Genomic DNA, 27,875 nt, shown 5'->3' with positions numbered 1-27,875 from the left:
ACTACATACCTACTCCCTTTATAGAGATCCAAGTAAAAGAGTACTGGAAAACTAGGTAATGCAAGGGCATCTCTGTAAGTGAATGCCTGGGCTTGGGAAGCCTCATTGTTCTTTAACTGGTTGCTGGCACAGATGGAGAGTGGAGACCATTGCTTGCAGAAGCTGGTGCTTGAGAAGGGCCAGAGGTTAATACAAGGAAAACCTCTTGATTTGCTAGAGGAGTCTGGGAGGGGAGCAGATGGCCACTAGAAGGGCCCTCCAGCTTACTCAGCTGCTCTGAGAAGCTTAGGGTGACCTCTCTAATACAAACAAAGTAGCTCCCAGGGTAATGGGGCAGCATCATTTGTATTCCTGAATAACAATACTATTCCTCACTGAAATCTCACTCACTCACACCCAGTGTTGTGGGCGCCATCTGCTTCCTGTGAACTGATATAGGTGCTGGCCCTGGCCAGTTGGGATTGCTATTGAATGATATCTCTGGGAAATGTGTTCTTTACAAATTACTTTCACATGAGTCTGATAGGTATATAAGTATTATTGTGTCTTTTTGATAATTAAGAAACTGAGACAAAGAGGAATTGAGGTATATTGGAATTAGAATGCAAGCACCCTGATTCCTCCGTTCTTTTTATCATAGTATGAGTCCACAGAGCCATTCCAGGGTTCTTGTTTAGAGAGTAGTTATCTAGCTTTTGAATAAGGCTTTCTGGAAAGGAAATTAGTTATTTTGAGGATGTCGCTATCATTGTTTATTCCTTTGTGTGGCTATCATTTTACTAGGTGACAGAAAAGAGAAAGAGTGACTGCTGGTATACTGTTGTGGCCTTCCAGAAGACAGAAATTAAGTGAGAAAGTCTAATGTACATGAGACAACATCATCAAAACCAAATGTATTCAAGTGGAAAACATACTCATTCAAAGGAGTTACCTAGTTTATATATAGTGTGTATACACACACACACACACACACACACACAGTATACTCTTAAACAGACTATAAGGAAAATAATTTTTTCTATAAACCACAGCTCTCCTTTCCCTGCCATTGGCTGAAATTATATTCATTTTCATGCATTAGCACCTGCTCATGGGTCTGGTGAATCAAAAGAGCAATGAGCAAAGTGGTTTTAATTGCCCAAGCTTTACTAGAGCCTTTCTTGCACTCAGAAACACAAAAGACTGAATAGTGTCAGAGGGCTGTACTGAGAAGTGCTTTCCTTTAGAACTCTCAGCAGATGATTCACTCATTATGCTGAGACATTGTCTTGTACAGATGAGTTCATGAGCCCCTCATTCCAACTGTGAGCGCATCACAGAGCAGTCAGTTTCAGTCGCCTTAAACAATTGCCCAGGAAATCAGGCAAACACCAGAGTTTACAGACTTGTCATTAGTGCATTTTTGTAGAATTGTACTTGCTAATTACTTTTATAAAGTTTTGTATACATAATTTAAACTGCATAGTCATATTCAATATATTGTAATAATTAAGAATGAAGGCTCTGGAGCCAAACTACCTGTGTTCATATCCCAATTCTAACTTTTTTACAGGCTGTGGGGTTTTATTTTATTTTTTTAATCATTTTTTTATTTTTTAACTACAGTTGACATATAGTATTATATTAGTTTCAAGTGTACACCCCAGTGATCAGACATTATATAACTTCCTAAGTGATCAATCCCAATAAGTCTCGGACCGATCTGACACCATACATAGTTATTAGGTTACCAGAGGCCCAGTGCACAAAATTCATACACTGGGGGGGGGGGGTGTGGAAGGGGAGGGTCCCTCAGCCTGCCTGCACCCTCTCACAGCCCAGGACCCCTTGGGGGATGTCCACCTGCCAGCTTAGGCCAGCAGTCAGACATCCCTCTTGCAGTCCGGGGCTCTCGCAGTCTGGGACCCGTCGCTTCTTACCCTCCACCTGCAGCGGAGGCGGGATAGGCTCCCACCACTGCTGCTGCGCTCCCCAGCTGTGAGCCCAGCTTCTGGTTGAGCTGCGCTCCCCCTGTGGGAGCGCACTGACCATTAGGGGCAGCTCCTGCATTGAGGGTCTGCCCCCTGGTGGTCAGTGCACATCATAGCGACCATTCATTCTGCCGGTCATTCCCCGTTTGGTTGATTTGCATATTAGGGTTTTATTATATAGGATTATTGACCATATTTCATATGCTGAATTTACATCCCCATGACTATTCTGTAACATCCAATTTGTACTTCTTAATCTCCTCTCCTTTTTCACCATTCTCCCAACCCCTCTCCCATCTGACAACCATCAATATGTTCTCTGTATCTGAGTCTGTTTCTGTTCTGCTTGTTCATTTATTTTTTTAGATTCAATTGTTGATAAACACTGAGTGGCCAGATTATTATGACCACCTGACATTTGTAGGCAAATTAGCTATAATTTCACGCTGAAGTTGCTAGAGGGCCAGATCATTATAACTGTCTGAATAGCACAACATACCTAAGTATCGCTGCTGATCAAGTTCATCCTATCATGTTGATGGCATATCCCAATGGAGATGGCTTCTTCCAATAAGACAATGTGCCATGCCACGGTGCTCCTATTGTGCAGGAGTGGTTTTAAGAACATGAGGGAGACTTTACCTTGCTTAGGTGGCCCCCACAATCACCAGATCTCAATCCAATTGAGCATTTGTGGGATGAAGTTAAAAGAGCCATCAGGCAGCTGGTTCCACAACCATCAAATCTCACAGAACTGGACAGTGCTATTCATCAGGCATGGTGTCAGGTTCTTCGCATAGCCTTTCAACATCTCGTGGAGTCAATGCCAAGAAGAATCGCTGCAGTATTGAAGGCAAAAGGTGGCCCACCGAAGTACTGATGGGGTGGTCATAATAATCTGGCCGGTCATAATAATCTGGCCACTCAGTGTATATGTATTTATTGCACAGTAATCCCAGAGTGGGAAAAGAGACCAGGTATAATAATAGTTCTGCACAATATCCAGTCAGTGACCCATGATTTCTCAAGCACAGTGATGTGGCTGAGTGAAAAGCCGCACCGAGGAAGGCATCTTGGCCTGGAGAGGGAAGACAGCTTGGAGGCAGTCCTAACACCGACCTCTGCATCTGCCCTCTTGGGACAGTGCACCACAGATAAGCCCCCAGTAATGACAGGAGGCACTCCCAGGGAATACAAACTGCATACACACACACACACACACGCACGCACGCGCACACACACACACACATACACACACGTGAGAAGGGGAAGGCCAAACACATGAGTCCTTGCTGTTCAGGTCCATATAGCGCAAGGCTCTCTATGATCAGACATCCTGTTAGTTACCATCCCTCATTAGCCAGCTACATGGCTGCAGTAGAGATATTAAAGCTGAAAATCAGGTTGAGGGAGAAAGCACCTCTCACTTGCAAACTCTTTGTCCCCCAAACTACTGCCCAGTAGGTGCTGGTATGAGCCTTGAGATGAATAGATAGAGCTCAAAATTTACTACAGATATTTTTTAACTTATTTTGGTTTCCTTATTAACCTTTTTGAGACTTGTTTTTTTTTTTTTTTTTTTTAATTTGTATGTTTTTTATTTTTTTTTTATTTTTTTTTTATTTTTATTTTTTTAATTAAATCTTTATTGTTCAGATTATTACATTTGTTCCTTTTTTTCCCCCCCCCATAACTCCCCTCCTCCCAGTTCCCATCCCACCCTCCGCCCTCACTCCCCACCCACTGTCCTCATCCATAGGTGCACGATTTTTGTCCAGTCTCTTCCCACATCTCCCACACCCCTTTCCCCCCCAAGAATAGTCAGTCCATTCCCTTTCTATGTCCCTGATTCTATTATAATCAACAGTTCATTCTGTTCATCAGATTATTTATTCACTTGATTCTTAGATTCACTTGTTGATAGATGCATATTTGTTGTTCATAATTTGTATCTTTACCTTTTTCTTCCTCTTCCTCTTCTTAAAGGATACCTTTCAGCATTTCATATAATCCTGGTTTGGTGGTGATGAACTCCTTTAGCTTTTCCTTATCTGTGAAGCTCTTTATCTGACCTTCAATTCTGAATGATAGCTTTGCTGGATAAAGTAATCTTGGTTGTAGGTTCTTGGTATTCATCACTTTGAATATTTCTTGCCACTCCCTTCTGGCCTGCAAAGTTTCTGTTGAGAAATCAGCTGACAGTCGTATGGGTATTCCCTTGTAGGTAACTGAGTTTCTTTCTCTTGCTGTTTTTAAGATTCTCTCTTTATCTTTTGCTCTTGGCATTTTAATTATGATGTGTCTTGGTGTGGTCCTCTTTGGATTCCTTTTGTTTGGGGTTCTCCGAGCTTCTTGGACCTGTAAGTCCATTTCTTTCACCAGGTGGGGGAAGTTTTCTGTCATTATTTCTTCAAATAGGTTTTCAATATCTTGCTCTCTCTCATCTTCTGGCACCCCTATAATTCTGATGTTGGTACGCTTGAAGCTGTCCCAGAGGCTCCTTACACTATCCTCGCATTTTTGGATTCTTTTTTCATTTTGCTTTTCCGGTTGGATGTTTTTTGCTTCCTCGCATTTTAAATCATTGACTTGATTCTTGCGCTCCTCTGGTCTGCTGTCGGGCATCTGTATAATATTCGTTATTTCAGTCTGTGTGTGCTTAATTTCTAGTTGGTTCCCCAATATAAGATCGAGGGTCTTATTAGTTTTCGTGTAGATCTCATTAAGTTTATCGGCAGCTTCTAAACAGTTCTTGAGAGACCTTAAAAGTGTGGTTCTGAACTCTATTTCTTCCATTGACAATTTTGTCCTGTTTCTTTGTCTCCGCATTTTGTTATGCTTCCTTGGTGCACCCCCTAGTGGTCTTTGTTCGCAGTCTTATAGATAAATCTTGATTGTTGTAGCTAATTCCAGGGAGGGTTTGACCTCCAGGCCAAGTGGCTATGAGAATCAGCTGGGTCAGCAGTGAGAGAACTTCTGTCCTCTAGGGAGGTGCTAATCTAGCCTTTGCCTGAGGCTATCCGGCAAATGCCTTTGCCTGAGGCTATCCGGCAAGTGCCTCTGTGCAGGGCTTGGGCGGGGCGGGTCGCACAGGATCAACAGGGTGGGCCGGAGAGAGCAGTTATGGCGGCTCTCAGTCCTGTCCCCAGGGGCTCTGCCTCTCTGAGTCCCAGCACCCGCTGCAAAGCTGGGAGAGAAAGCTGCACTCGCTCTGACTGAAGCCAGACAGTCCCGCTTCTCCCGTTTGAGTCTGGGTCCCTAAAGACTCGCCCGGATCTGGTGCTCAGAGTCTGCGACTCCCTCCTGATTGGAAACAACAACCGCGCCCTCCGCCGCCAGCCCGCTCCACGCACTCCGCACCTCAGAATTTGACTTCAGCACTGCGCCTCCTCTGAGTGTCCGTATGCGTTTCTCTTTCCTCCTAGTTGTAGGACTTCCACTCAGCCAGTGTTCCTGTGGTTCTGGGTGATGTCCCTTCCGTTTTTTGGTTTCACTTTTGAAGTAGTTGTTCAAAGCAGCAAACTCCGGCGTTAACCTATGCCGCCATCTTGGTCTATCCCCAACCTTTTTGAGACTTGTGATGAAAGCTATGAACTATCTCCCCAGAAAAATGTACATATGTACAAACAAAAGTTGTCTTATTAGTTCAGGAGGACTCTAGGATAAAGACTCCTTCTAGATTGTGTGTTCCTGAAGAGCAATACCCATGTTGCATTGACCTATCTTTGACCATATATATAGGAGATACTCAGCAAATAGTATCTGAATTGATTAATTAAAATGCAAGATGAAAATCTTCGTTTTTTACTACAGAATTTCTAAACACACTTTCTTTTGTTTCCTTAGGCTTCCATCTCAGTGGCACAGTGACTGAGCCAGCCACTACTTCTGAACCAGCAATGACTTACAAAGTTGCAATCAGTTTTGATCGATGCAAAATCACTTCAGTGACATGTGGCTGTGGCAACAAGGACATATTCTACTGTGCTCATGTGGTAGCACTCTCACTCTACAGGATCCGTAAACCAGACCAAGTCAAATTGCGTCTTCCTATCTCAGAAACCCTTTTCCAGATGAATAGGGACCAGCTACAAAAGTTTATTCAATATTTAATCACAGCCCACCACACTGAAGTTCTTCCTACTGCACAGAAACTGGCAGATGAGATTCTATCCTCCAACTCAGAAATCAACCAAGTGAATGGTAATTGTACAATATTTTTGTTACTAAAAATCTACTTAGTTGCTTTATTTTATGTTTAGAGGTTGGGATATTTTTTGCAATTATAATCAGTTAACCTTAATCAATTTAGTTGGGAATATATGAAAAATTAAAATTTCAATGTAAAACAAAATGCAACAAGTCTTAAAGAGAAGTAATAAATAAAGTGCTCAGAAGAGTGTTACTGCCTTTATTTGTACATATATACTTTGACAGGTGGCAATGAGGTATATGGCTAATTCAGAAAGGGGGTAAAAAAAAAAAGTCCCTCTTGCCAAGTGAACTAAGCAGTACATGAACCTGGGCAGCATTAGCCTCTCTGTGTACTTATTTTACGGTTTCCATTTCTCATTGTGGCCCTGACTCTAGATCTGAGGAAATACTGACAATGAGAAGTGTTGTTTTTAGCCAAAGAATAGGCTGGGGAGAGAGGGAGGGACGTAAAGAGAAAAGCATAACTAAAGAGAAAAGCATAACTAAAGTCATAAGGAAATGTTGACTTCTGGGAATACTAAGTTTCTAGCTGGAACATAGCATAAGTATAGGGAAGACAGTGCTAGAAATGAAAGATAGAGCCTGTGCATGGAGGGCCTTGAATGCCAAACTCTAAGGCAGTGGTTCTCAACCTGTGGGTCGCGACCCCTTTGGTGGTCAAACAGCCCTTTCACAGGGGTCGCCTAAGACCATCCTGCATATCAGCTATTTACATTACGATTCATAACAGTAGCAACATTACAGTTATGAAGTAGCAACGAAAATAATTTTATGGTTGGGTCACAACATGAGGAACTGTATTTAAAGGGCCAGAAGGTTGAGAACCACTGCTCTAAGGCATCTGGACTTAATTTAGTAAGATTCTGAATCATCATGAAGACTTTTGAGCAGGGAAGTGATATGATCAGGACTCTGGTTAGAATAATGCATTTGAAGAAAAGTAGCAAATAATGGATATCGTAGTCCTCCCTTAGCAGCTTCATTTTCTATGGTTTTAGTTACTTGTAGTCAAACGCAGTCTGAAATATTGAAGTGAAAATTCCAGAAAGAAACAATTCATATAAGTTTTAATTTGCACACAATTCTGAGTAGTGTGATAAAATCTCACTCTGTACTGCTCTGTCCCACTCAGGACATGAATCATGCCTTTGTCCAGCATATCCATACTGTATACAGTACCCACCTGTTAGCCACTTATTAGCCATCTTGGTTATCACAACTGCCCTGGTATCACAGTACTTGTGTTCAAGTAACCCTTATTTTATTTAGTAATGGCCCCAAAGCACAAGAGTAGTGATGTTGGCAATTCGGATATACCAAAGAAAAGTTGTAAAGTGCTTCCTTTAAGTGAAAAGGTGAGTACAATACAATAACATAACTTTTATTACAGTATATTATTATAATTATTCTATTTTATTATTAGTTATTATTGCTAATCTTTCACTGTGCCTAATTTATAAATTAAACTTTATCATGGGTATGCATGTATAAGAAAAAAACATTGTATATATCGGGTTCAGTACTATCTGTGGTTTCAGACATCCACTGGCGGTCTTGGAATGTATACCTAATGGATAAGGAGGGACTACCCTACTATAAAGTGGAAGATCATATGTGTTAATTAGTGTTTGTGGACTAAATGAATGTGTGAACCCTCCTGATCCCTCAGGAATAGGATGCACCAGAAAAGCTTTGCTGTGCAGAACTGGATTTCATTTAAGCAGGGCTTTAATATAGAGAAAAAGAAAAATGATTAAACATGACATAAATTTGTAACCTTTGTGTGACCATACCTATACAGTATTGACTTACAGTCTATTGTCACTTGGAGGCAGGTTTCTTAAAATCTATTACGAGACTCCGTCTTTGAGAAAGTGAGATAAGATTCCATTTTCATTCCACAAACATTCACTGGGTGTCTATCACATTACCAGCACTGTGCCATAGGTGATTTAACCATGGATTCAACTTGCAATTCAACTGTGAGCAATGAGCTAACAGGCTACTAGGGGAAAGGGATGTGTAAATAGCTAAAACTGTGTTTTAATTGGTGTTGTTGAGATGAACCAAGATATGAAAGATACTTTGAGTATAAATTTATAAAAGTATAGGGTTTTCTATATATGCTATTATGTCATCTGCAAATGTTTTTGAATACACTCACAGATTTCCACCCCTGTTAAATGTGAAGCATATGAACTCGGAATTCATTTCATGGTTCCCATTTCTCACAGGTGCTCCTGACCCCACAGCTGGAGCCAGCATTGATGATGAGAACTGTTGGCATTTGGATGAAGAACAGGTGAAAGAACAAGTGAAGCTCTTTCTCTCCCAGGGTTGTTACTATGGCTCTGGGAAGCAGCTCAATTCAATGTTTGCCAAGGTAAGATATGAAAAGGGTTTTTTGTGTGTGTTTTTTTAACTTTAAGAAAACTTTATTGTTGAAAGTTGTAGAGATGTCCCCTTTTTTCCATATCCACCCTTTCTAGCCTGCCCCCACCCCCCACCCCAGGCCTTCACCACACTACTGTCTGTGTCCATGGATTATGCATATAAGCATACAAGTTCTTTGGTTAATCTCTGCCCACCCACCCACCCCCACCTTCTCTTACCACACTTTTGGCTTCATGCTTGGAGCCAGCTCACTTGTTTTAGCTCTATCAAATGCTTGAAAACTATTAGGAGAGGTTCATCAGAGCAGACCTGAGCAGGTTGCATCCAGGGAACCCTACTACCTCACCCTGGTAGTCCTCTTCCTTCTGCTCCACTCTCTAAATGAGTTAGCATTGCTGGGGGTTTTAGTAATGAAGATTTGAATCCAAGACTGTCTGATGAGGCCTTGAAGAGATTTTTGGTGGTGGGGGCTCTCACAATAGGCTTTCTTGCCCTGTTTTTATTTATTTATTTTTTTACGTACCTCAGGCATGAAACAGCTCTGGCCACCAACGCAGGCATCAAGCTAGAATGAACTAAGGACTGTACATCTGCTTTGCCCCTGATTGATATAAGAGCAACACCACCAATCAGGTGTCTCCTTGCCCATTGCCAGGGGGTTCTTGCCCTGTTTTTAAAAACACATTTAGTGACATGTAATTCACATACCATAATATTCACCAATTTTAGTCCAGCCGGTGTGCCTCCGTAATTGAGCATCAACTCCATGAACCAGGAAATCAAGGTTCAATTCCCGGTCAGAGCATAAGGCTGGGTTGTAAACTCGATCCCCAGTAGGGGACATGTAGGAAGCACCTGATCTATGTTTCTGTCTCTCTCTATCCTTCCCCCTTCCTCTCTAAAATCACTAAAAATATATTTTAAAAATTCACCCATTTTAAAGTGTAAAATTCAGTGATTTTTAGAATATTCAAATATGTGCACCCATCACCACAATCAACTTTAGAACATTTTTATCACCTTAATAAGAAACCCCATACCCTTTAGTTATTCCCCTATCCTGCATCTCCTCCCCCAGCCCTAAATAACCACTAATCTACCCTTTGTGTATAGATGTCCCTATTCTGGACCTTAGTAGGAATGGAATCATACAGTATGTAGTCTTTTGTGACTGGCTTCCTTCACTTAACATAATATTTTCAACGGTCATCTGCATTAATAGCATCTGTCAGTATTTTGTTCCTTTTTATGGACAAATAATATTCTATAATATGGATACCCTACATTTGTTTAACCATTTGCATATTGATGGCCATTGGATTGTTTCCACCATTTGGCTATCCTATATAATAAAGAGGTGATATGCAAATTGACCCTCACTTCGTCATGCCATCATAAGATGGCTGCGCCCACAGTGGAGGCGGGGTTCCCGTAACGAGCCGTAACGAGCAGCCAGCAGGGACCTGAGGCTGCATGGCACCAGGCCAGAGTGGGGGACCTGAGACTGCATCCCCCCGCCCGGCGGAGCTTGACGGGGGACCTCATGCTGCGCCCTACGTCCCAGCACCAGGCTGGGGGACCTTAGGCCGTGCCCCCTGCCTCAGCGCCAGGCCAGGGGACCTGAGGGTGTGCCAAGGGATCTGAGGCTGAGCCCCCTGCCCAGCACCGGGCCAGGGGACCTGAGACTGCATCTCCGCTCAGTGGGATTTGACAGGGGCCCTGAGTCTGCGCCCCCCCACCCAGCGGGGCTTGACAGGGGACCTGAGGCTGCGCCCCCTGCCTGGCAGGGATTGACAGGGGTGGGGCTGGCCGGGTCTAGGTCTCGCGCAATTTCGAGGTGCACGCAGGTGGGCGGGAACTTGACTCTGGGTTCCATGGCATGCCCCAGACTCTGACAGGAGGAAGATTTTCATATACATTTTACTAATTTTCTTTCTCTGACACTTCTATTACAGACAAAGGGCAAATAGCAATATTAAAATATTTACTCTAATTAATTCCTTTCTAATGTGCATGAATTTCATGCACCGGGACACTAGTTATAAATAATGCTGCTAGAAATATTCTTGTACAAGTTTCTCTGTGGACATACCTTTTCATTTCTCTCTAGGATATGGAATTGACAGGTCATATGATAACTCTGTTTAGTTGTTTGAGGAACTAAATAGACTGATTCCAAAGTGGCTGCATCATTTTACATTCCCACCAACGGTGTATGAGGGTTCCAATTTCTCTACATCCTCATCAATACTTGTTGTTATCTGACTTTTTTATTCTAGCCATACTAGTGGATATGAAGTGGTATCTCAGTTGTGCACAGCAGGCTTTCTTGATACATACAGAAAACTTGCTTACAGAGCAAGAGGACTTCTAACGGCTCTTTGGAGATGACACTTCACCTTCTCCTCCCACTCCTCTCCTTTCTTCTTATCCTACTTTTTTATGATGTGTAGTCACCAACCCCTTGCCCTTCCTATGTGTCAGGTTCGAGAAATGCTGCGGATGAGAGATTCCAATGGAGCCAGGATGCTGACACTAATAACTGAGCAGTTTATGGCTGACCCACGACTCACACTCTGGAGGCAGCAAGGAACAAGCATGACAGATAAGTGCAGGCAGCTCTGGGATGAGCTAGGTAAGTCCCTATATCCCAGAGAAGTGTTGTATCTGTCCTACCAGCTTGCTCCCTGGCAACAGTGTTCATGAACACTTACCATCAATCATTACATAGATCTTGCTGAGTGAACTTTAGCCCAGCTGGTGAAAGATTTAGGCTCTACAGAGGCCACCAGAATAATTCTCAACTCACTTGTGTAGCTTCTGCTGCATTGTGCTTTGTTATTGACATCAGCATTCTGCTCCAGATGATACCACATAGAAACCTTTGCTGAGAGAAAACCTCTTCCCTTGGCTTCTGTTGTGTGGTACTAGCCTGGCTGTCCAAATAGTTATCAGTCTTATTTTTCTTCCCCTTTTTGAATCTGTTCTTTTTCATTCTGAAACAGACATATGGCAGTTTCCAAGAGTTGGGCCTTGGACTTCTATTCTTCTTTCTCTATACTTCCTTGAAAACTTTTAAAATTTGTTTTTTATTTCGTGGCTTCAGTGTTTACCTCTATGTGATCTCAGCCTCATCTTTTTTTTATTTATGAGTTTCAGTCCCATATTAGCAGCCACCCTTGGACTTTTTCCACTGGAAAGAATCCCCTCATCACTTTAAGCTTGGGAAATCTAAAATGAACTCAGGCCTCCTACAAAAAAAGGTTCCCCTGACTCTAGCATTGCCTCCACCATTCCTTACTCTGCCAAACTTGTTGAGCACTTATTTTTCTTTCATTTCCTATATCCAGTCACCAACGTCATTGATTCTCTAGTCTTCATAATGCAATTTAGTGTCCATTTCCACTTTTTATTTCCATCACCACTGTTCTCGTTGAGGGCCTTGGGACTTTCAGATTAAATTAGAACTGTGGCCTCCTGAATAGCCTCTGTTGCACATTCTTCTTATTAAGGCCATATCCTTTGGTCAACATTTCTTTTTATCATTACCTTGCTCCAATGCCAGCTTTGCAGTGCTAAGACTCAGCCACTCTCCTTGTTTTCAGAATCTTCCACACATTAGATTCACCATCTAATCATGGGTTATACTGAAAAAGGTCTATATGGCATATTCTGAAAGTACTAATACAGCTCCTCGGTACTTCCCCCACCCCAGAAAGCAACAACAGACTTTCTACTTATACAAAACTAGAGGCCTGACGTACAAAATTCGTGCAAGGAGCTGGGCCCTCACAGCTGCGGCAGCTTGCCTCGGCCTTCGTAGCCCCGGCTTCATCCAGAAGGTCATCCGTAAGGACATTCAGCTGTCCAGTCTAATTAGCATATTATGCTTTTATTATTATAGATAGCACAAGAAATACTGCAGTTTAGGATTGTAGTAAATTCTGGATGGAAGCCCCTGAAGCATATGTTTTATAGTGTTAGGGCCAAAGCCTTGGGAAATTAGGTTTAATGACTCTGAAGCTATACTTGGTTACTTTGGGGCTGGTAAGGGTAGGGTTTTAGTTTGGGTGTTGAGGCTTTTTTATATCACCTGAACACTAATGGCTTTGCAGCTTTCATTAATAATGAATAGCTACATTATTGTTATGTGCCAATCTCCGTGTTAAAGATTGTCAAAAGAGAAACCAAGATGGCGGCATAGGTAAACACCGGAAATTGCTGCCTCACACAACCACTTCAAAAATACAACTAAAAGACAAAATGGACATCATCCAGAACCACAGGAAGGCTGGCTGAGTGGAAATTTTACAACTAGAAGGAAAGAGAAAAGCACACTGAGAATCAGAGGAGGTGCGGAAGTAAAGTGCAGAGGTACGGAGGCACACATGGAAAGGGCTGGCAACTGAGGTTGCGGTTGTCTTTTTCAATCAGGAGGGAGTCTCAAGCTCCCGACTGCTCTGAACTCTAGTTCCAGGCGAGTCTCTGGGGACCCTGACTCATACAGGGAGAAACTGGACTGTCTGGCATCAGGCGGAACTCCAGGGCGGCTTTCTCTCAGAGGTGCTTGCAGCAATTACCAGGACACTGAGACGCGGGACCTCTTAGGGCAGGACTGAGGAGCAGCCATAACTGTTTGCTCCGCCCTGTTGATTCCCTGAGACCCCGCCCCAACCAAGCTGCAGCAGAGGCTTTTGCATATGAATGCCCTGACCCTTTGCAACTGAAAATTACCTAACAAACTGCAGCTGGGTCAGAGAGACCCAGAACTTCCAAAAGAAGGCCCAGGGCCCCACAGCAGCTTGCATTGCTTCACAGTTGGGCCTCATCTGGGCACCTCCAAACCCCAAACAAAGAAGAGGAATCTGCAGATATCTCCATAGCTCCTGCTGGGTAGCCTCAGGCAGAGGCTAAATTAGCACCTCCTTAGAGATCCAAGAGCCAGTGTACCCAGTGGTCAGAGTGGGACCATCCAGATTACAACTCCTCAGATCCATAAGGGACACACTCAGGGGGCAGACTCAGTAAGCACCAAAGCCCCACTGAAGCAAGTCTTGCCCCAGAAGGGTGTCTCCAGCACAGAAGTTCTCCCACTGCAGACACAGTTGATTTTGACCGCCAATTGGCCTGGAGGTCAATTCCTCCCAGTGATACCTACAACAATCAAGGCTTAACTACAACAAGACTGTGCACAAAACCCACAAAGGGGTACACCAAGAGTGTCCACCTCAGGTAATTGGGAGGGCTGAGCCACTGGGCCCTATAGGACACCTAGCACACAAAACCATTCTACCAACACAGGGAAGCATAAAAAATGCGGAGACAAAGAAACAGGTCACAAATGACAGAAATGGAGGAAAGCAAACTACTGGTTATAGAGTTCAAAACCACATGTATAAGGTTTTTCAAGAATTTTCTAGAAATTGCCAATAAATTTAGTGAGACCCTCAAGAAATCTAGTGAGACCCTCAAGGTTATGAAAAAGGACCAACCAGAAATTAAGCATACACTAAATGAAATAAAGAATATTATACAGAGTTCCAACAGCAGACTAGAGGATCACAAGAATCAAGTCAAAGATTTGAAATACGAAGAAGCAAAAAACACCCAACCAGAAAAACAAAAGGAAAAAAGAATCCAAACATATGAAGATAGTGTAAGGAGTCTCTGGGACAACTTCAAGTGTACCAACATCTGAATTATGGGGGTGCCAGAAGAAGAGAGGGAACAAGATATTGAAAACATATTTGAAGAAATAATGACAGAAAACTTCCCCTACCCGGTGAAAAAAATAGACTTACAAGCCCAGGAAGCGCAGAGAACCCCAAACAAAAGGAATCCAAAGAGGACCACACCAAGACACACCATAATTAAAATGCCAAGAGCAAAAGACAAAGAGAGACCGGTGAAAGAAATAGACTTACAAGTCCAGGAAGCGCAGAGAACCCCAAACAAAAGGAATCCAAAGAGGACCACACCAAGACACACCATAATTAAAATGCCAAGAGCAAAAGACAAAGAGAGACTCTTAAAAGCAGCAAGAGAAAAACAGTCAGTTACCTACAAGGGAGTACCCATACGACTGTCAGCTGATTTCTCAACAGAAACTATGCAGGCCAGAAGGGAGTGGCAAGAAATATTCAAAGTGATGAATAGCAAGAACCTACAACCAAGATTACTTTATCCAGCAAAGCTATCATTCAGAACTGAAGGTCAGATAAAGAGCTTCACAGATATGAAAAAGCTAAAGGAGTTCATCACCACCAAACCAGTATTATATGAAATGCTGAAAGGTATCCTTTAAGAAGAGGAAGAAGAAAAAAAAGGTAAAGATACAAATTATGAACAACAAATACACATCTATCAACAAGTAAATCTAAAAATCAAGTGAATAAATAATCTGATGAACAGAATAAATTGCTGAATATAATAGAATTAGGGTTATAGAAAGGGAGTGGACTGACTATCCTCGGTGGGGAAGAGGGTGTGGGGGGTTGGGAAGAGACTGGACAAAAATCATACACCTATGGATGAGGACATTGGTGGGGGGGGTGGTGGTAAGGGCAGAGGGTAGGGTGGGAACCGGGTGGAGGGGAGCTATGGGGGTGGGGGGAGAGGAACAACTATAATAATCTGAACAATAAAGATTTAATTTAAAAAAAAGATTGTACTCACTTTGTTTCATTTAATTCTCATAACAACACTATGAGGTAATTGTGTGTTTATTGCAAAGAAACAGCTCAGGTTACTTCTGGATACAGAATCAAATGAAGAATTATAGAAAACTCTCTCTGCTTTAACATAATCACATTTTCTGAAGTGCAAGAATGTTGCACTGTTGTGACCAGGGTCACATGACATAATGCATGGCAACTTGGGAGCTGCTTCTAGACTCTTTCCTAAAAAGAAATTATAGGCATAGATTCCCTTCCAAGATTAAGGTATTGGTGTCTCCATGTTTTTAGAGGAGAAGACTGAGTGAGCTCAGGCAAGTTAAGTATTTCATTCAAAGTCACACACTAAGTGGTGGCTCTAATACTGGAATCTCATCTGTCTGACTCCAAATCAAACATCCTTCTATAACATCTCCCTCAATTCTATCTTGTTGTATACTTCCCCCAAAGTGCATGTTTTCTGAGATTTGAAATTAGCCTTCTTCACAGTCAATTTTGTCTAAGGCCTAAACCTCTTGGAGTAATTTTTATGAAAATCATGGGATTGTGCTGTGGGCTTGGGTTTGGCCTTTGGGGCAAAGGTAGGTGAGAGGAAGTAAGCAGAATTGGCTCTCAGTGCTTTTAAAGCTCTTGCATATACTTAGGTTCATTATGAAAAGCTCTTGCTTCTGACATTTTTATTTATCTAAGAAATTGCTATACCAGTCTTCTAAGAAACTCTCAGCATTCTGCAAAGACAGTAATTCTCAAATTTCTCTGAATCACCTGGAGTGCTTGTTTAAACAAATAATGGGGCCTATCCCCAGAGTTTTGGATTCAGTAGGTTGGAGTGTGGCCTGATAATTCACATTTCTAAAAATTCTCAGGAGATGCTGACACCACTATTCCAGAGACTACATTTTGAGAACCACTGCACTAAGAGAATCCTTATGGGGTTAGATACTAGAGCACAGTGCATGTCGTGTTTCCCCTAACTACTCTGAGGGCTCCTTCCTGGTCACAAGACCTGCTCACCTGGGAAAGGTTTAGGCAGGGTTTGTAGGAACTTAGAGAGTGGGCTCAGTAACTTCAGTTCCTGAACCAGAGAAAATAGAAGCTATCAGACATGAGCTTTTCTCATCTCCTCATGTCTGTACACATACACTTTACTTTATTTTCTGTTAAAATCTGTAAAGTATCTCTGCTCCTATAAAAGGCCAGTCCTTATTTATTTATTCTGAGCCCTATACCATCTCCTCTTCTAAAGAATTTTGTTCCTGCTACCCTAGCCGGATAGCTTAGTTGGTTAGAGCATCATCTCAATACGCCAGGCTTGCAGGTTCAGTCCCCAGTCAGGGAACATATAAGAGTTAACAAACAAACAAAAATTAACCAATTAATTTATAAATAAGTGAAACAGCAAATTAATGTTTCTCTCTCTCTCCCTCTCTCCCTTCCTCTCTAAAATTAATCAATAAAAGCCTGGCCAGCGTGCTCAGTGGTTAGCATCGACCTATGAACCAGGAAGGAGGTCATGGTTCGATTCCCAGTCAGGGCACAGGCCCAGGTTGCAAGCTCGATCCCCATTGTGGGGCGTGCGTGCAGGAGGCAGCCAGTCAATGATTCTCTCTCATCATTGATGTTTCTATCTCTCTCTCTGCCTCTTCCTCCCTCAAGGAATCTCCTTTTTAATATCTAAATGCTTAGGAATAGGAGTTTCTTGATGACTCAAATCATACTCTTAAGTCTCTCTCAACACACCCAATCTATTTTTCGTTCCTATGGTCTTATTTATTTTGGAATTGATAAGGCCACTAGAATCCCTTTAGTTGCCAAATTTAATGGGCTCTTTTTGGTTCTCATTCTACTTATGAAGATTAAATGTGAAAATCTTTTACTTCACTATAAATAGAAAGCACTTTTTTAAAGGTAAAATAAATGCATCAGACTGTCAAACCTCAGAGGGAAGGTAGGAGAGGGTGGGGGTAAGGGGGAGAGATCAACCAAAGGACTTATATGCAAGCATATAGGCCTAACCAATGGACACAGACAACAGGGGGGTGAGGGCATGAATGGGGGGGATGGGAGATAATGTGGGAATAAGGACACATATGTAATAACTTAATCAATAAAAAATATATAAAAAAACAAAAAATAAAATAAATGCTTGTTACTAATATTGACATTCTGCCACACTAGACATTGTTAATTGATTCATTTGTCGCCAATTTTTCCTGGTTCTTCCATCTCTCTCTTCTTTCTTTTCTTTTGTGCTTATTCCTCCTTTTCTGCTCACAACTTAAAGGTTGATATTTTTTCAAAATTTTGTTCTTAGCATTCTTCTCCTTTTATCCTAAATGATGAGGCTTTCTTAATCTTTTTTGTTTGTGGGTAGGAGGGAACCTATTTCTCCCTGCATTAATTTTAGTAGAACCAGCAAACGGTGTAATATAGACACACCATAAAGGAAGAACTAGTTTTCAATCCACAGGCAGACTCTCTATCCACTGAGCCAAACCAGCTAGGGCAGGGGTGGGCAAACTTTTTGACTCGAGGGCCACAATGGGTTCTTAAACTGGACCGGAGGGCCGGAACAAAAGCATGGATGGAGTGTTTGTGTGAACTAATATAAATTCAAAGTAAACATCATTACATAAAAGGGTACGGTCTTTTTTTTTTTTTTTTTTTAGTTTTATTCATTTCAAATGGGCCGGATCCGGCCCGCGGGCCGTAGTTTGCCCACGGCTGAGCTAGGGTGAGTCTCTGACATTTTGATTATGATGTGTCTTGGTTTGGGCCTCTTTGGGTTCATCTTGTTTGGGACTCTCTGCACTTCCTGGACTTGTATGTCTATTTCCTTCACCAGGTTAGGTAAGTTTTCTGTCATTTTTTCACATAGGTTTTCAATTCTTTGCTCTCTGTCCTTGCTTTCCAGCACCTCCATGTTATAAATGTTGGATGTTGATACATTTGAGGTTGTCCAAAGGCTCCCTTAAACTTTCATTTTTTAAAATTCTTTTTTCTTTTTGCTATTCTGATTGGGTGTTTTCCAAATCTCTGATTTGGTCCAAATCTTTGATTTGGTCCTCTGCTTCATCTGTTCTACTGTTGATCTCCTATAATGTAGTCTTCATTTCAGTTATGGTATTCTTCTTTTTGTTAATCCTTGCCTGAGGATATTTTTCCATTGGTTTTCTTTCTTTTTTATTTTTTAGAGAGAGAGTGGAAGGGAGGGGGAGAAAGAGAAACATCAATGTGAGAGAGACACAATGATTTGGTTATCTCCGAGCCTGCAACTGAGATATATGTCCTTGACCGGAATCGAACCCGAGACCCTTCAGTCCCAGGCAGACACTGTATCCACTGAGCCAAACTGGCTAGGGTTGACTGGTTCTTTTTTTATGTTTTCTGTCTCCATTTTATGTTCCTTATCTCTTTGTTGAAGTTCTTACTAAGTTCCTCTAATCTTTCCCTAAGTTTGAGCATCCTTATAGCCAGTGTTTTAAACTCTGTATCTTGTCTCCATTTTGTTTAGTTCTTTTTCTAGAGTTTTGTTCTGTTCCTTCATTTGAGACATGTTTCTTTGTCTCCTGATTTTGACTGCCTCCCTGTGTTCATTTCTATGTATTAGGTAAAGCTGCTGTATCTCCCGGTTTGGTAGAGTGGCCTTATGTAGTAGGTGTCCTGTAGGACCCAGTGGCACAGCCTCCCCAATCACTGGATCTGGGTGCTCCGTGTGTGCCACCACACCCTCTGTGGGCTGTGTGCTTCCTCCTGTTGTAGTTGAGCCTTGATTGCTGTTAGCATGTCAGTAGGCGGGATTTACCCCCAGACTAATAGGCTGTGGGGACTAGCTGCCACCACAATGGAGGAGGCGCTGTGCAGGGGCCAACCCCACAGAGCAGAACTTACTTCAGAGCTCTGGTGCCCAGTGAGTCTGCCCCTTAAGTGTGTCTCTGATGGTGGTGGTTGTGTGGTGCTACAGTGAGGTCTAAAGCTAGCCTCTAGGTGTGCTGGCTCTGGAGCCTTCCAGAAGGTGCCGGCCAAGATCAGCTGCTGGCCAAGATCAGCTGCCATCCTGCCCAGAGCCAACCAGCACAAACTACAAAGTGATCTGCAGATGGCTGCTACTTGAACTGGGATTAGAAGTGCCCAGGATAGGCTAAGCTGCATACCAAAGCCAGCTATTACTTGTGCTAGGCCTGGGGCCACTCAGCAAGAGGCATGGGGCACACTAAGCCAGGTATTGCTTGTCTGGGGTTTGTGAACCTTTGAGAGATTTTTAGGAAAGTCCTCTGCATGAGCTAAAATAGTCTGTTCGCAGGGAAAGCCCCTGGGAATGGCCTGGGTGGGCCTGCAAGTTGGTTGTGGCAGGGTCTCAAGGAATCACCAGGGTAGGGCGAAGAGTGTTAGTGGAGACTCCAATATGGCACCTGCCAGTTTATGAGGTGAGGGCTCAGCAAAGGAACAATGGCCTCTGCTAGCACTTCTCTGTGGGAGAAAGCTGGCCTTTCAGCCCTCGCTCTGAGCCAGACAATTCAGTTCCTCCACATATGTGCCTGGAACCTTTCAAGCTGCTGCCTCAGCACTGGCGCTCAGAGGAAGTGAATCTGAGTAAGTCTGTACATGGGGCCTTTAAGAGTAACATCTGGGACTTCAGCCGCCCTCCCTTTCACTCAACCACAATCCTTGCTGGTCTTCACAGCCAGAAGTTTTGGATGCTTCTCTTCCTGGCACTGGAACCCTGAGCTGGAGGTCCTGGTATGGGGCTGAGACCCCTTGTTCCTCCTGGGGGACCTCTGCAGCTGAGATAATCCCTCCCAATTTTTAACCACAGGTGGGAGTGGGACCAGCCCTTTCTGTGTCTCTACCCTTCCTACCTGTCTCAATGTGGCTGCTTCTTTATATCCTTAGTTGTAGGACTTATGTTCAGCTCAGTTTCAGTGGTTCTTGATGATGGTTTTTCTGTAATTTAGTTTTAATTTTGATGTGGTTGTGGGAGGATATGATGCCATATTTACCTATGCTACCATCTTGACTGGACTCTCACTTTTGCTTTTGAGTGACACTCTGGGTGTAAAATTCTAGGTTGGAAATCTTTTTCATGGTAGATTATAAAAATTTGATTGAGCTAATAGAAATGAATACTCATTTTCTTCAGTTAATACTGGTATTTGAAATTGAAGCTAAAGTGGCCTTTTAAAACATTCTTACTTGACTTTGAGGGGCCTTGAAATAGTGTCTGAACGTACCTACATCCATAGATGTAGCGGCTCCATCCCAAAGGATGTTTCACTGAAGCCACTCTACAGTCAGGTTTATTGCTAACTTGAGATTAAGAATATATCTGGCTTAGCTACACACAAACCTTGAGAAGAAGTGGGTTTGCTTAAAAAGAAGAGCGATATGATCAAAGAAACAGTAACCGTTGGTTATTTGTAATATGTGATGCTCGGCTACAATGACAGAGAAGATGCAAGAATGTGATAGATTTAAGGCATCACAGTTTATCACCAGTATCATAATCCAAATCCAAATAAACCATTTTCCCTGGAAAAATGAAATACTAAAATTTTACTATGTGCCAAGTAATATGCTAGGCCCTTTACCAATGTTATCTCATTTAATTCTCACAATATCTGTAAATGTAGGTGTTTTATGATCTCAGTTTTACAGTTGAGGGATTTGAATTTTAGTCCAAGGTCAGCTAACCAAAAATTGAAACCTTTTCTTAGCACCTACCTTTTGATCCCTGCCCTTGCACTAAATGCCCTTCTTTTGTGCTACTCTTGTACCCTGAACATATCTTTATCTTGACACTTACTATATTCAAATGGCAGTCTCTTTATTTATCTATCTCCACCACTAGACAGCTACTCAAAGATAGGAACAGTATCTTATTCTCTAGTACAGAGCCTTGAACATGGAAAGCTCTCAGTAAATGTTTGTTGGACTATAGATTCAAGCTAAGAATTCAAGCCCAAATCTGTCTTGTTCATTATCATAGGCACATATCCAGATATCAAGATAGTCACTCTGCTTTAAGGAAGCTTTGGGAAGGAAAAATAAGCCAGTTCTGAAAACGTTAGCAGATCTCATCTACAGTAATAAAAGAGAAAAATGGTAATTGGCGTACAACGCTACCCTTTTCATTGGCTAATCAGGGCTATATGCAAATTAACTGCCAACTAAGATGGCAGTTAACTGCCAACAAAGATGGCGGTTAATGTGCATATGTAGGCACAATGCAGGGAGGCGAAAGGGAAACCAGGAAGAAGCCCCCTGCCACTGACAGTGATCGGAAACCCAGGGGGGAGCTAAGAGCTGGGGGGCAGGGCAAAGGCGGCCCTGGGGCCGGCTTTGCCCTGCCCCCCAGCCATGATCGGAGAATCAGGCGCTTTTGCCGCCCTGGCCAGTGATAGCAGGAAGTAGGGGTGGAGCCAGCGATGGGAGCTGGGCATGGTCGAAGCTGGCAGTCCCGGGAGCTAGAGGTCCCTTGCCTGGGCCTAAAGTGGAGCCGACGATCGCGGGGCCGCTGCAGCTGCGGGTCCCTGCTGCCCGGGCCGGACGCCTCAGCCACAGGCGTCCTGCAGGGGCAGGGGCGGAGCCCGCATGATCGCGGCGCCCCCCGCTGCCACTGCGGGTCCCCGCTGCCTGGGCCGGACGCCTAGGCCAGAGGCGTTAGGCCTGGGCAGGGGCGGAGCCTGCAACCATGGGGAGCTGGGGGTCCCCTGCCCAGGCCTAATGCTTTGGCCAGAGGCGTTAGGCCTAGGCAGGGGCAGAGTGGGAGATGGCGGCGCTGCTGCCGCTGCGGGTCCCCGCTGCCCGGGCCGGATGCCTCTGCTAGAGGCATTAGGCCTGGGCAGGGGCGGAGCCTGCAACCGCGGGGAGCTGGAGGTCCCCTGCCCAGGCCTAATGCCTTGGCCAGAGGTGTTAGGCCTGGGCAGGGGCAGAGCGGGGGATCGCAGGGAGCTGGGAGTCCCCTGTCCTGGCCTAATGTCTCAGCCAGAGGCGTTAGGCCTGGGCAGGGGTGGAGCCTGCAACCGCGGGAAGCTGGGGTCCCCTGCCCAGGCCTGACACCTCTGCTGGAGGCCTCAGGCCTGGTCAAGGGGCCGATCCGGTGATTGGTGATCAGAGGGTGATGAGGGTCAACTCCTCTGGCCGAGGCATCAGGCCTGGGCGGGGGGCGGAGCCAGGGATTGGGGGGATATGATGGTCCCCTTGCCCAGGCCTGAAGCCTGGGTCAGAGGCGTCAGGCTTGGGCGGGGGGTGGAGCAAGTGATCAGAGGGAGATGGGGGTCCCCTGCCCAGGCATGATTCCTGGGCCAGAGGCCTCAGGCCTGGGCGGGGGTCAGAGCCAGTGATCTGGGGGAGATGGGGGTCCCCTGTCCAAGCCTGACGCCTCTGGCGGAGGCGTCAGGCCTGGGCAAGGGGCCGATCAGGTGATCGGAGGGTGATGGGGGTCTACGCCTCTGGCCGAGGCATCAGGCCTGGCAAGGGGCAGAGCCAGCAATCGGAGGGGTCTGGGGGTCCCCTGCCCAGGCCTGACGCCTGGGCCAGAGGCATCAGGCCTGGGCTGGGGGCAGAACCAGTGATGGGGGGAAATGAGGGTCCCCTGCCCAGGCCTGACACCTCTGTCAGAGGCGTCAGGCCTGGGCAAGGGGCCGATCCTGCGATTGGAGGGTGATGGGGGTCAACGCCTGAGGGCTCCCAGTATGTGAGAGGGGGCAGGCTGGGCTGAGGGACACTCCCCCCCACCCCCCACACCCAGTGCACGAATTTTGTGCACCGGGCCCCTAGTTTTTTTTATATTGAGAAACACTGATGTCTTGGAAACTTCAAAATGGAAGAAAAGAATAAGCTGAACAGGATAAGGCTTACACATACATTGAAGAACAGATATGAAGAATGTGGGTTGTTTTCTTCTCCAGGGGCCTTGTGGGTGTGCATCATTTTAAATCCACATTGCAAACTGGAGGAAAAATCCTCTTGGCTACAGCAACTGCAGAAGTGGAGCGACTTGGATGTCTGTCCCCTGGAAGATGGGAACTATGGGCATGAGCTGCCCAATATCACCAACGCACTTCCCCAGAGTGCCAGTCACAGCCCAGGTGAGCAGATATCTTTTTAGGTCTTTGTGCCTGTAACTCCAAAAGGTTGAGGGGAAAACCGTAGAACAAAGGTAGATGGAAAAACTATTGGCTATCAGAATTGTCATCCTAAATAAGAAAAACCAGTCCTTTTGTTTTGAAATGCAAAACTTTAGTAAAGGTCAGCTTTTGACACTGGGGATGCTGTCTTCTTCCACATCTACAGTGTCCTTATAGCACCCAGCATAAATTCCTAGAGCCCTCTGCATGAACCTTCTTTACCCTTCAAATTCTTCATGACTAATGGCTCTCGCCTCAGTTGGGACTGATTTTAATTCAAAAGATCTACCTCAATGGAAGGATGGAATACCTGCAGAAAACAGCTTTAAAAAAAATGTCATGACAGCCCTAGCAGGTTTGGCTCAGTGGATAGAGCATTGGCCTGTAGACTGAAGGGTCCCAGGTTCGAGTCTAGTCAAGGGCAAATGCTCAGTTGCAGACTTGGTCCCCAGTAGGGGGCATGCAGGAGGCAGCCAGTCAATGATTCTCGCTCATGATTGATGTTTCTCTCTCTCTCTCTTCCACTCCCTTCCTCTCTAAAATCAATTCAAAAAAAATTTTTTAAATGTCATGACAATTGCCTTTCTTACTTTCCTCTGTTTTCCTCAAATGTTTATACAGCAGATAGCTAGAAGGGTCATGCTCCCAAGTTATTGTTAGGATACTTGCTCATTTTAAGACAAATCCAGTACAGCAAGCATGTCAAACTCAGGGTGGGCCACATGCCTCATTTATTTAAACAAGGCATGTGGCCTGCCAGCCCTGAGTTTGATATGCTTGCAGTACAGTGATACTGTACCCTCTGCATTTTGAGCCCAATAGCCTACTGATATCACTGGGCATCAGCATTTGCATCAGTTTTAGTTTATCTGACTCAGGCTATTTAATGGTGGGAACTGATTGCTCTTTTGCCCATTGAGAACCTTTATTAGTGGGAGATTTTGATAAGACATTAATTTTATATATGGTCCCCTTTATTTTATTTTAATTTTTTAAAATATATATTTATTGATTTCTGAGAGGAAGGGAGAGGGAGAGAGAGATAGAAACATCAGTGATGAGAGGGAATCATTGATTGGCTGCCTCCTGCACACCCCCTACTGGGGATCGAACCCACAACCCGGGCATGTGCCCTTGGCTGGAATCAAACCTGGGACCTTTCAGTCCGCAGGCCAACACTCTATCTACTGAGCCAAACCAGGTAGGGCGGTCCCCTTTATTTTAGATGATAAATCTACTGAAATTTTTTAATCTCAAAGTGAAAATTACTTAAATTATTGTTCTTGCTTGGTGTTCATCAACTGTACCATAGTTGATTGTCAGTGTATTTAAGGCAGCTAAAGTAGTGAGAGGTGAGAAGGCTACAGTTTTGCCACTTCTTTGTGCTGCCCTTTACTGGTACTCCTCCAACCGCCACAATGCAGGAAGCCATCTTTTCAGTATTAGCTTTGGGTTGGCATAGAGAGAGTGAAGTGTATACAAACAGATGTCTCCAGCCTGGCCTTTTCTTCCTTGTCATAGTGTATTGGTGTTATTTATTGTTACTGGTTCTCACCTGAGTATGTTGCTTCCTCTGCAGTCTTTTCATGTTGAGGCTGATTTATCTCTCACATCTCTTTGCCATTGGACCTGATGGAACAATAGGCATCCTGCTTATCCTTCATTGCCATCTCCCCAACGTCCTTCACTCCTTCCTAAAATAACCCCCATCTTTTAAGTTTATGCCATCAAATATACTGTCTGCTACCCGTCTGGTTTTGGTTATTTGTAGACCTCTGGGTCAAGTTCCCCCTCATTCCCTGAAGATTTTTGGCTATTGGCTTACAACACTACTCTCTGTCACTACTTCTATCATAATTCTTAATGATTTTAGTAGCTACATAGATGATCCTTCCAATATTCTAGCTTCTCAGCTCCTTGATCTCCTCTCTTTTAATAGCCATGGAATCCCAAGATCCTCTCCTAAACCTTGTCATTACCAAAAACTTTCTTCATAATCTCAATTTAGAGCAGCTCTAATTACCACCAGCAGCTTTTACTACCTTATTTTCTTTAGTATCCTAATTCCAGTAGTTTTTGACCCACTAGGAATTTTTATCCTACTATTTTTTTCATTCTCTTGATAGCTTCATTTTCCTCCTTATCCAGGTTAGATTCCTTGGTGCATCATTATAATCATTCCCTTGCATACATACTCAACCCTCCCTCCCCCCTTTCCCTTTGTTACACTCACATAACAGATCCCTAATGTTAGTAGTTTAGTCTAACTCTCTAATTACTCAGTGCTCACAACTGCAAAGCTGAACATGGTAGAGAGAAATACACCCATGGTAACTGGTCTTAATTTTTAAGTTTATGACCACTCATCTCAAGTGGATCCGTAGTGTGTAGACTAAACATGTACTGCATTTCCCTAGTTTATGCCCTAGTTCACTCTTCTAAATTACTATTTTCCACTATCTTTTCACTAAAACTTTTTATATTCCTCTCTTTCCTCATGTTAGCTGAAGCCTTGCTTCCTATTCATTGAGAATATAGAAGCAATCAGAAGAGAATTTCCCAAATTACATTACTACATCTGCCTCAGTCTATGTCCATCTACCGTGGTTCTTCCACTGTTTTTGTTTGTTCTTTTATGTAAGTTCAAGCCTTCCACTTATTCTAGAGATCCTATTTCTTCTCTTTTATCCAGGACATCATTCTGGAATTCTTTCCTTGCTCTCCTGCATCACCAATTTTTGTGGATTATTCCTGAGAGTATACAAGCACATTGTTTTTATCTGTCATCTCAAAACAAAAACAAAAATACTTGTGGCCCCACATGCCTCTCTGGTACCTCCCTCTTTTTCTGAGGTAGTAGAAATAAGTGGTAGATATAAGAAAAATAATTCAAAAAATAATATATATTTACCATCTCTATCTCTTCTGCTCTTATTCTCCCTTAAACTCACTCTATTTGGGCTATCATCTCTCCCTTCTTGAAACATCTTTTTCATCTTATTTCCAAAACACTACAAATTTAATTTAAAACATAAAAATTAAAAAACACACAATGTCACCCCAATAAATTTAATTTTTTTTAAAAGAGCAAAACACTGCTATTCTCTCTTGGTTCTCCTCTTACTTCATTGGCCCTTCCTCCTAAGTCTTTTTTACTGTCTCCTCCCCACTTTTCAACCTAAAATGCTAGAGTGCCCAGGGATCAGTCATTAAACCACTTATCTTTTTTTTTTAATATATTTATTGATTTTTTACAGAGAGGAAGGGAGAGGGATAGAGAGTTAGAAACATCGACGAGAGAGAAACATCGATCAGCTGCCTCCTGCACACTCCCTACTGGGAATGTGCCCGCAACCAAGGTACATGCCCTTGACCGGAATTGAACCTGGGACCCTTGAGTCCGCAGGCTGACGCTCTATCCACTGAGCCAAACTGGTTAGGGCCCACTTATCTTTTTATACTTATTTCATTACATTGTTTTAATAATCATCTATATACTAACAACTTCCAAATTTATGCCTCCTACTTAGAGATTTTCTCTCAGTTCCAGGCTTGTATGTTCAATGACCTTTCAGTATCTCCACTTAGATATTAATGGACATCTTAGTAGGATTTCTTACCCCCTCAAACCCCATCCAAACCTGCTCTTCCTGCAGTCTTCCCTGTCTCTATATATGTCAGGTCTGTCTTAAAAACCTTGGAGTCATTCTTGATTTTTCCCTTTTTCTCTTACCCCAGATGTAATCCATAAGCAAATGCTATTGCCTTTACTTTCAGAATATATACAAAATCCATATACTCTCATCACTTCCACTGCTTATTACTCTGGCCAAGTTATCATCATCTTTCACAAATTATTGCAGTAGCCTCCTAACTGCTCCTCCTGCTTCTACCCTCTACCTTATAGTCTGTTCTCAATATTGCTTCCAGTTAGCCTTTTAAAATGCAAGTCAAGCCCTAGCCAGTTTGGCTTAGTGGATAGAGTGTTGTCCTGTGGACTGAAGGGTCGCAGGGTCAATTCCAGTCAAGGGAACGTAGTTGCAGGCTCAATCCCTGGCCCTGGTCGGGGCGCATGCAGGAGACAACCAATCGATGTGTGTCTCTCATCTTTTATGTTTCTTTCTTTCTCTCTCTCTCTCTCTCTCTCTCTCTCTCTCTCTCTCTCTCTCTGAAATCAATAAAAAATATATTTCCCAAAAAATTAAAATGCAAGTCACATCATATACCTTCAACAGCTCAAGGTCCTCCATTAGCTTCTCATCTTACTCAGAAAGCCAAAGTCATTTTCACTCATGGCTTGCAAGGCCCTCATTATCTATCTCTCTGGTATCTCTCTGACCTCATCTCCTATGATTTCCCTGCTTGCTCATTCCATTCTAAGTACACTGGCCTCTTTGTTGCCCTTAAAAACTCCAGATATTTTCCCACCTCAGGATCTCAGCACTTGCTTTTCCTTTTGCCTAGAATGCTCTTCCCTTAGTTATGTCTTGCCT

At 43.5% G+C, this 27,875-nt stretch overlaps 1 protein-coding gene and 1 pseudogene across 3 annotated transcripts in view; one reads left to right on the top strand and one right to left on the bottom strand.

Moving 5' to 3' along the window:
• Positions 1-27,875, top strand: part of ZSWIM5 (zinc finger SWIM-type containing 5) — a 109,057-nt gene that overhangs the window by 48,381 nt on the left and 32,801 nt on the right. For 2 of the 3 annotated variants that reach the window (XM_059689920.1, XM_059689919.1), the window contains exons 2-5: positions 5,817-6,173; positions 8,420-8,568; positions 11,064-11,214; positions 23,164-23,343. In XM_059689920.1, the coding sequence (XP_059545903.1) occupies positions 5,817-6,173; positions 8,420-8,568; positions 11,064-11,214; positions 23,164-23,343 (837 nt within the window). The remainder of the gene's footprint in view (positions 1-5,816; positions 6,174-8,419; positions 8,569-11,063; positions 11,215-23,163; positions 23,344-27,875) is intronic. The other variant, XM_059689921.1, reaches the window with a different exon arrangement.
• Positions 9,095-9,239, bottom strand: LOC132232231 (small nucleolar RNA SNORA48; annotated as a pseudogene).

Source organism: Myotis daubentonii, chromosome 3 (genome assembly GCF_963259705.1).
Source record: "Myotis daubentonii chromosome 3, mMyoDau2.1, whole genome shotgun sequence".
In the NCBI taxonomy this organism is placed as follows: domain Eukaryota; kingdom Metazoa; phylum Chordata; class Mammalia; order Chiroptera; family Vespertilionidae; genus Myotis; species Myotis daubentonii.
The sequence above is the reverse complement of the archived record's forward strand: the minus strand, read 5'-3'. Positions and strand labels throughout refer to the sequence as shown.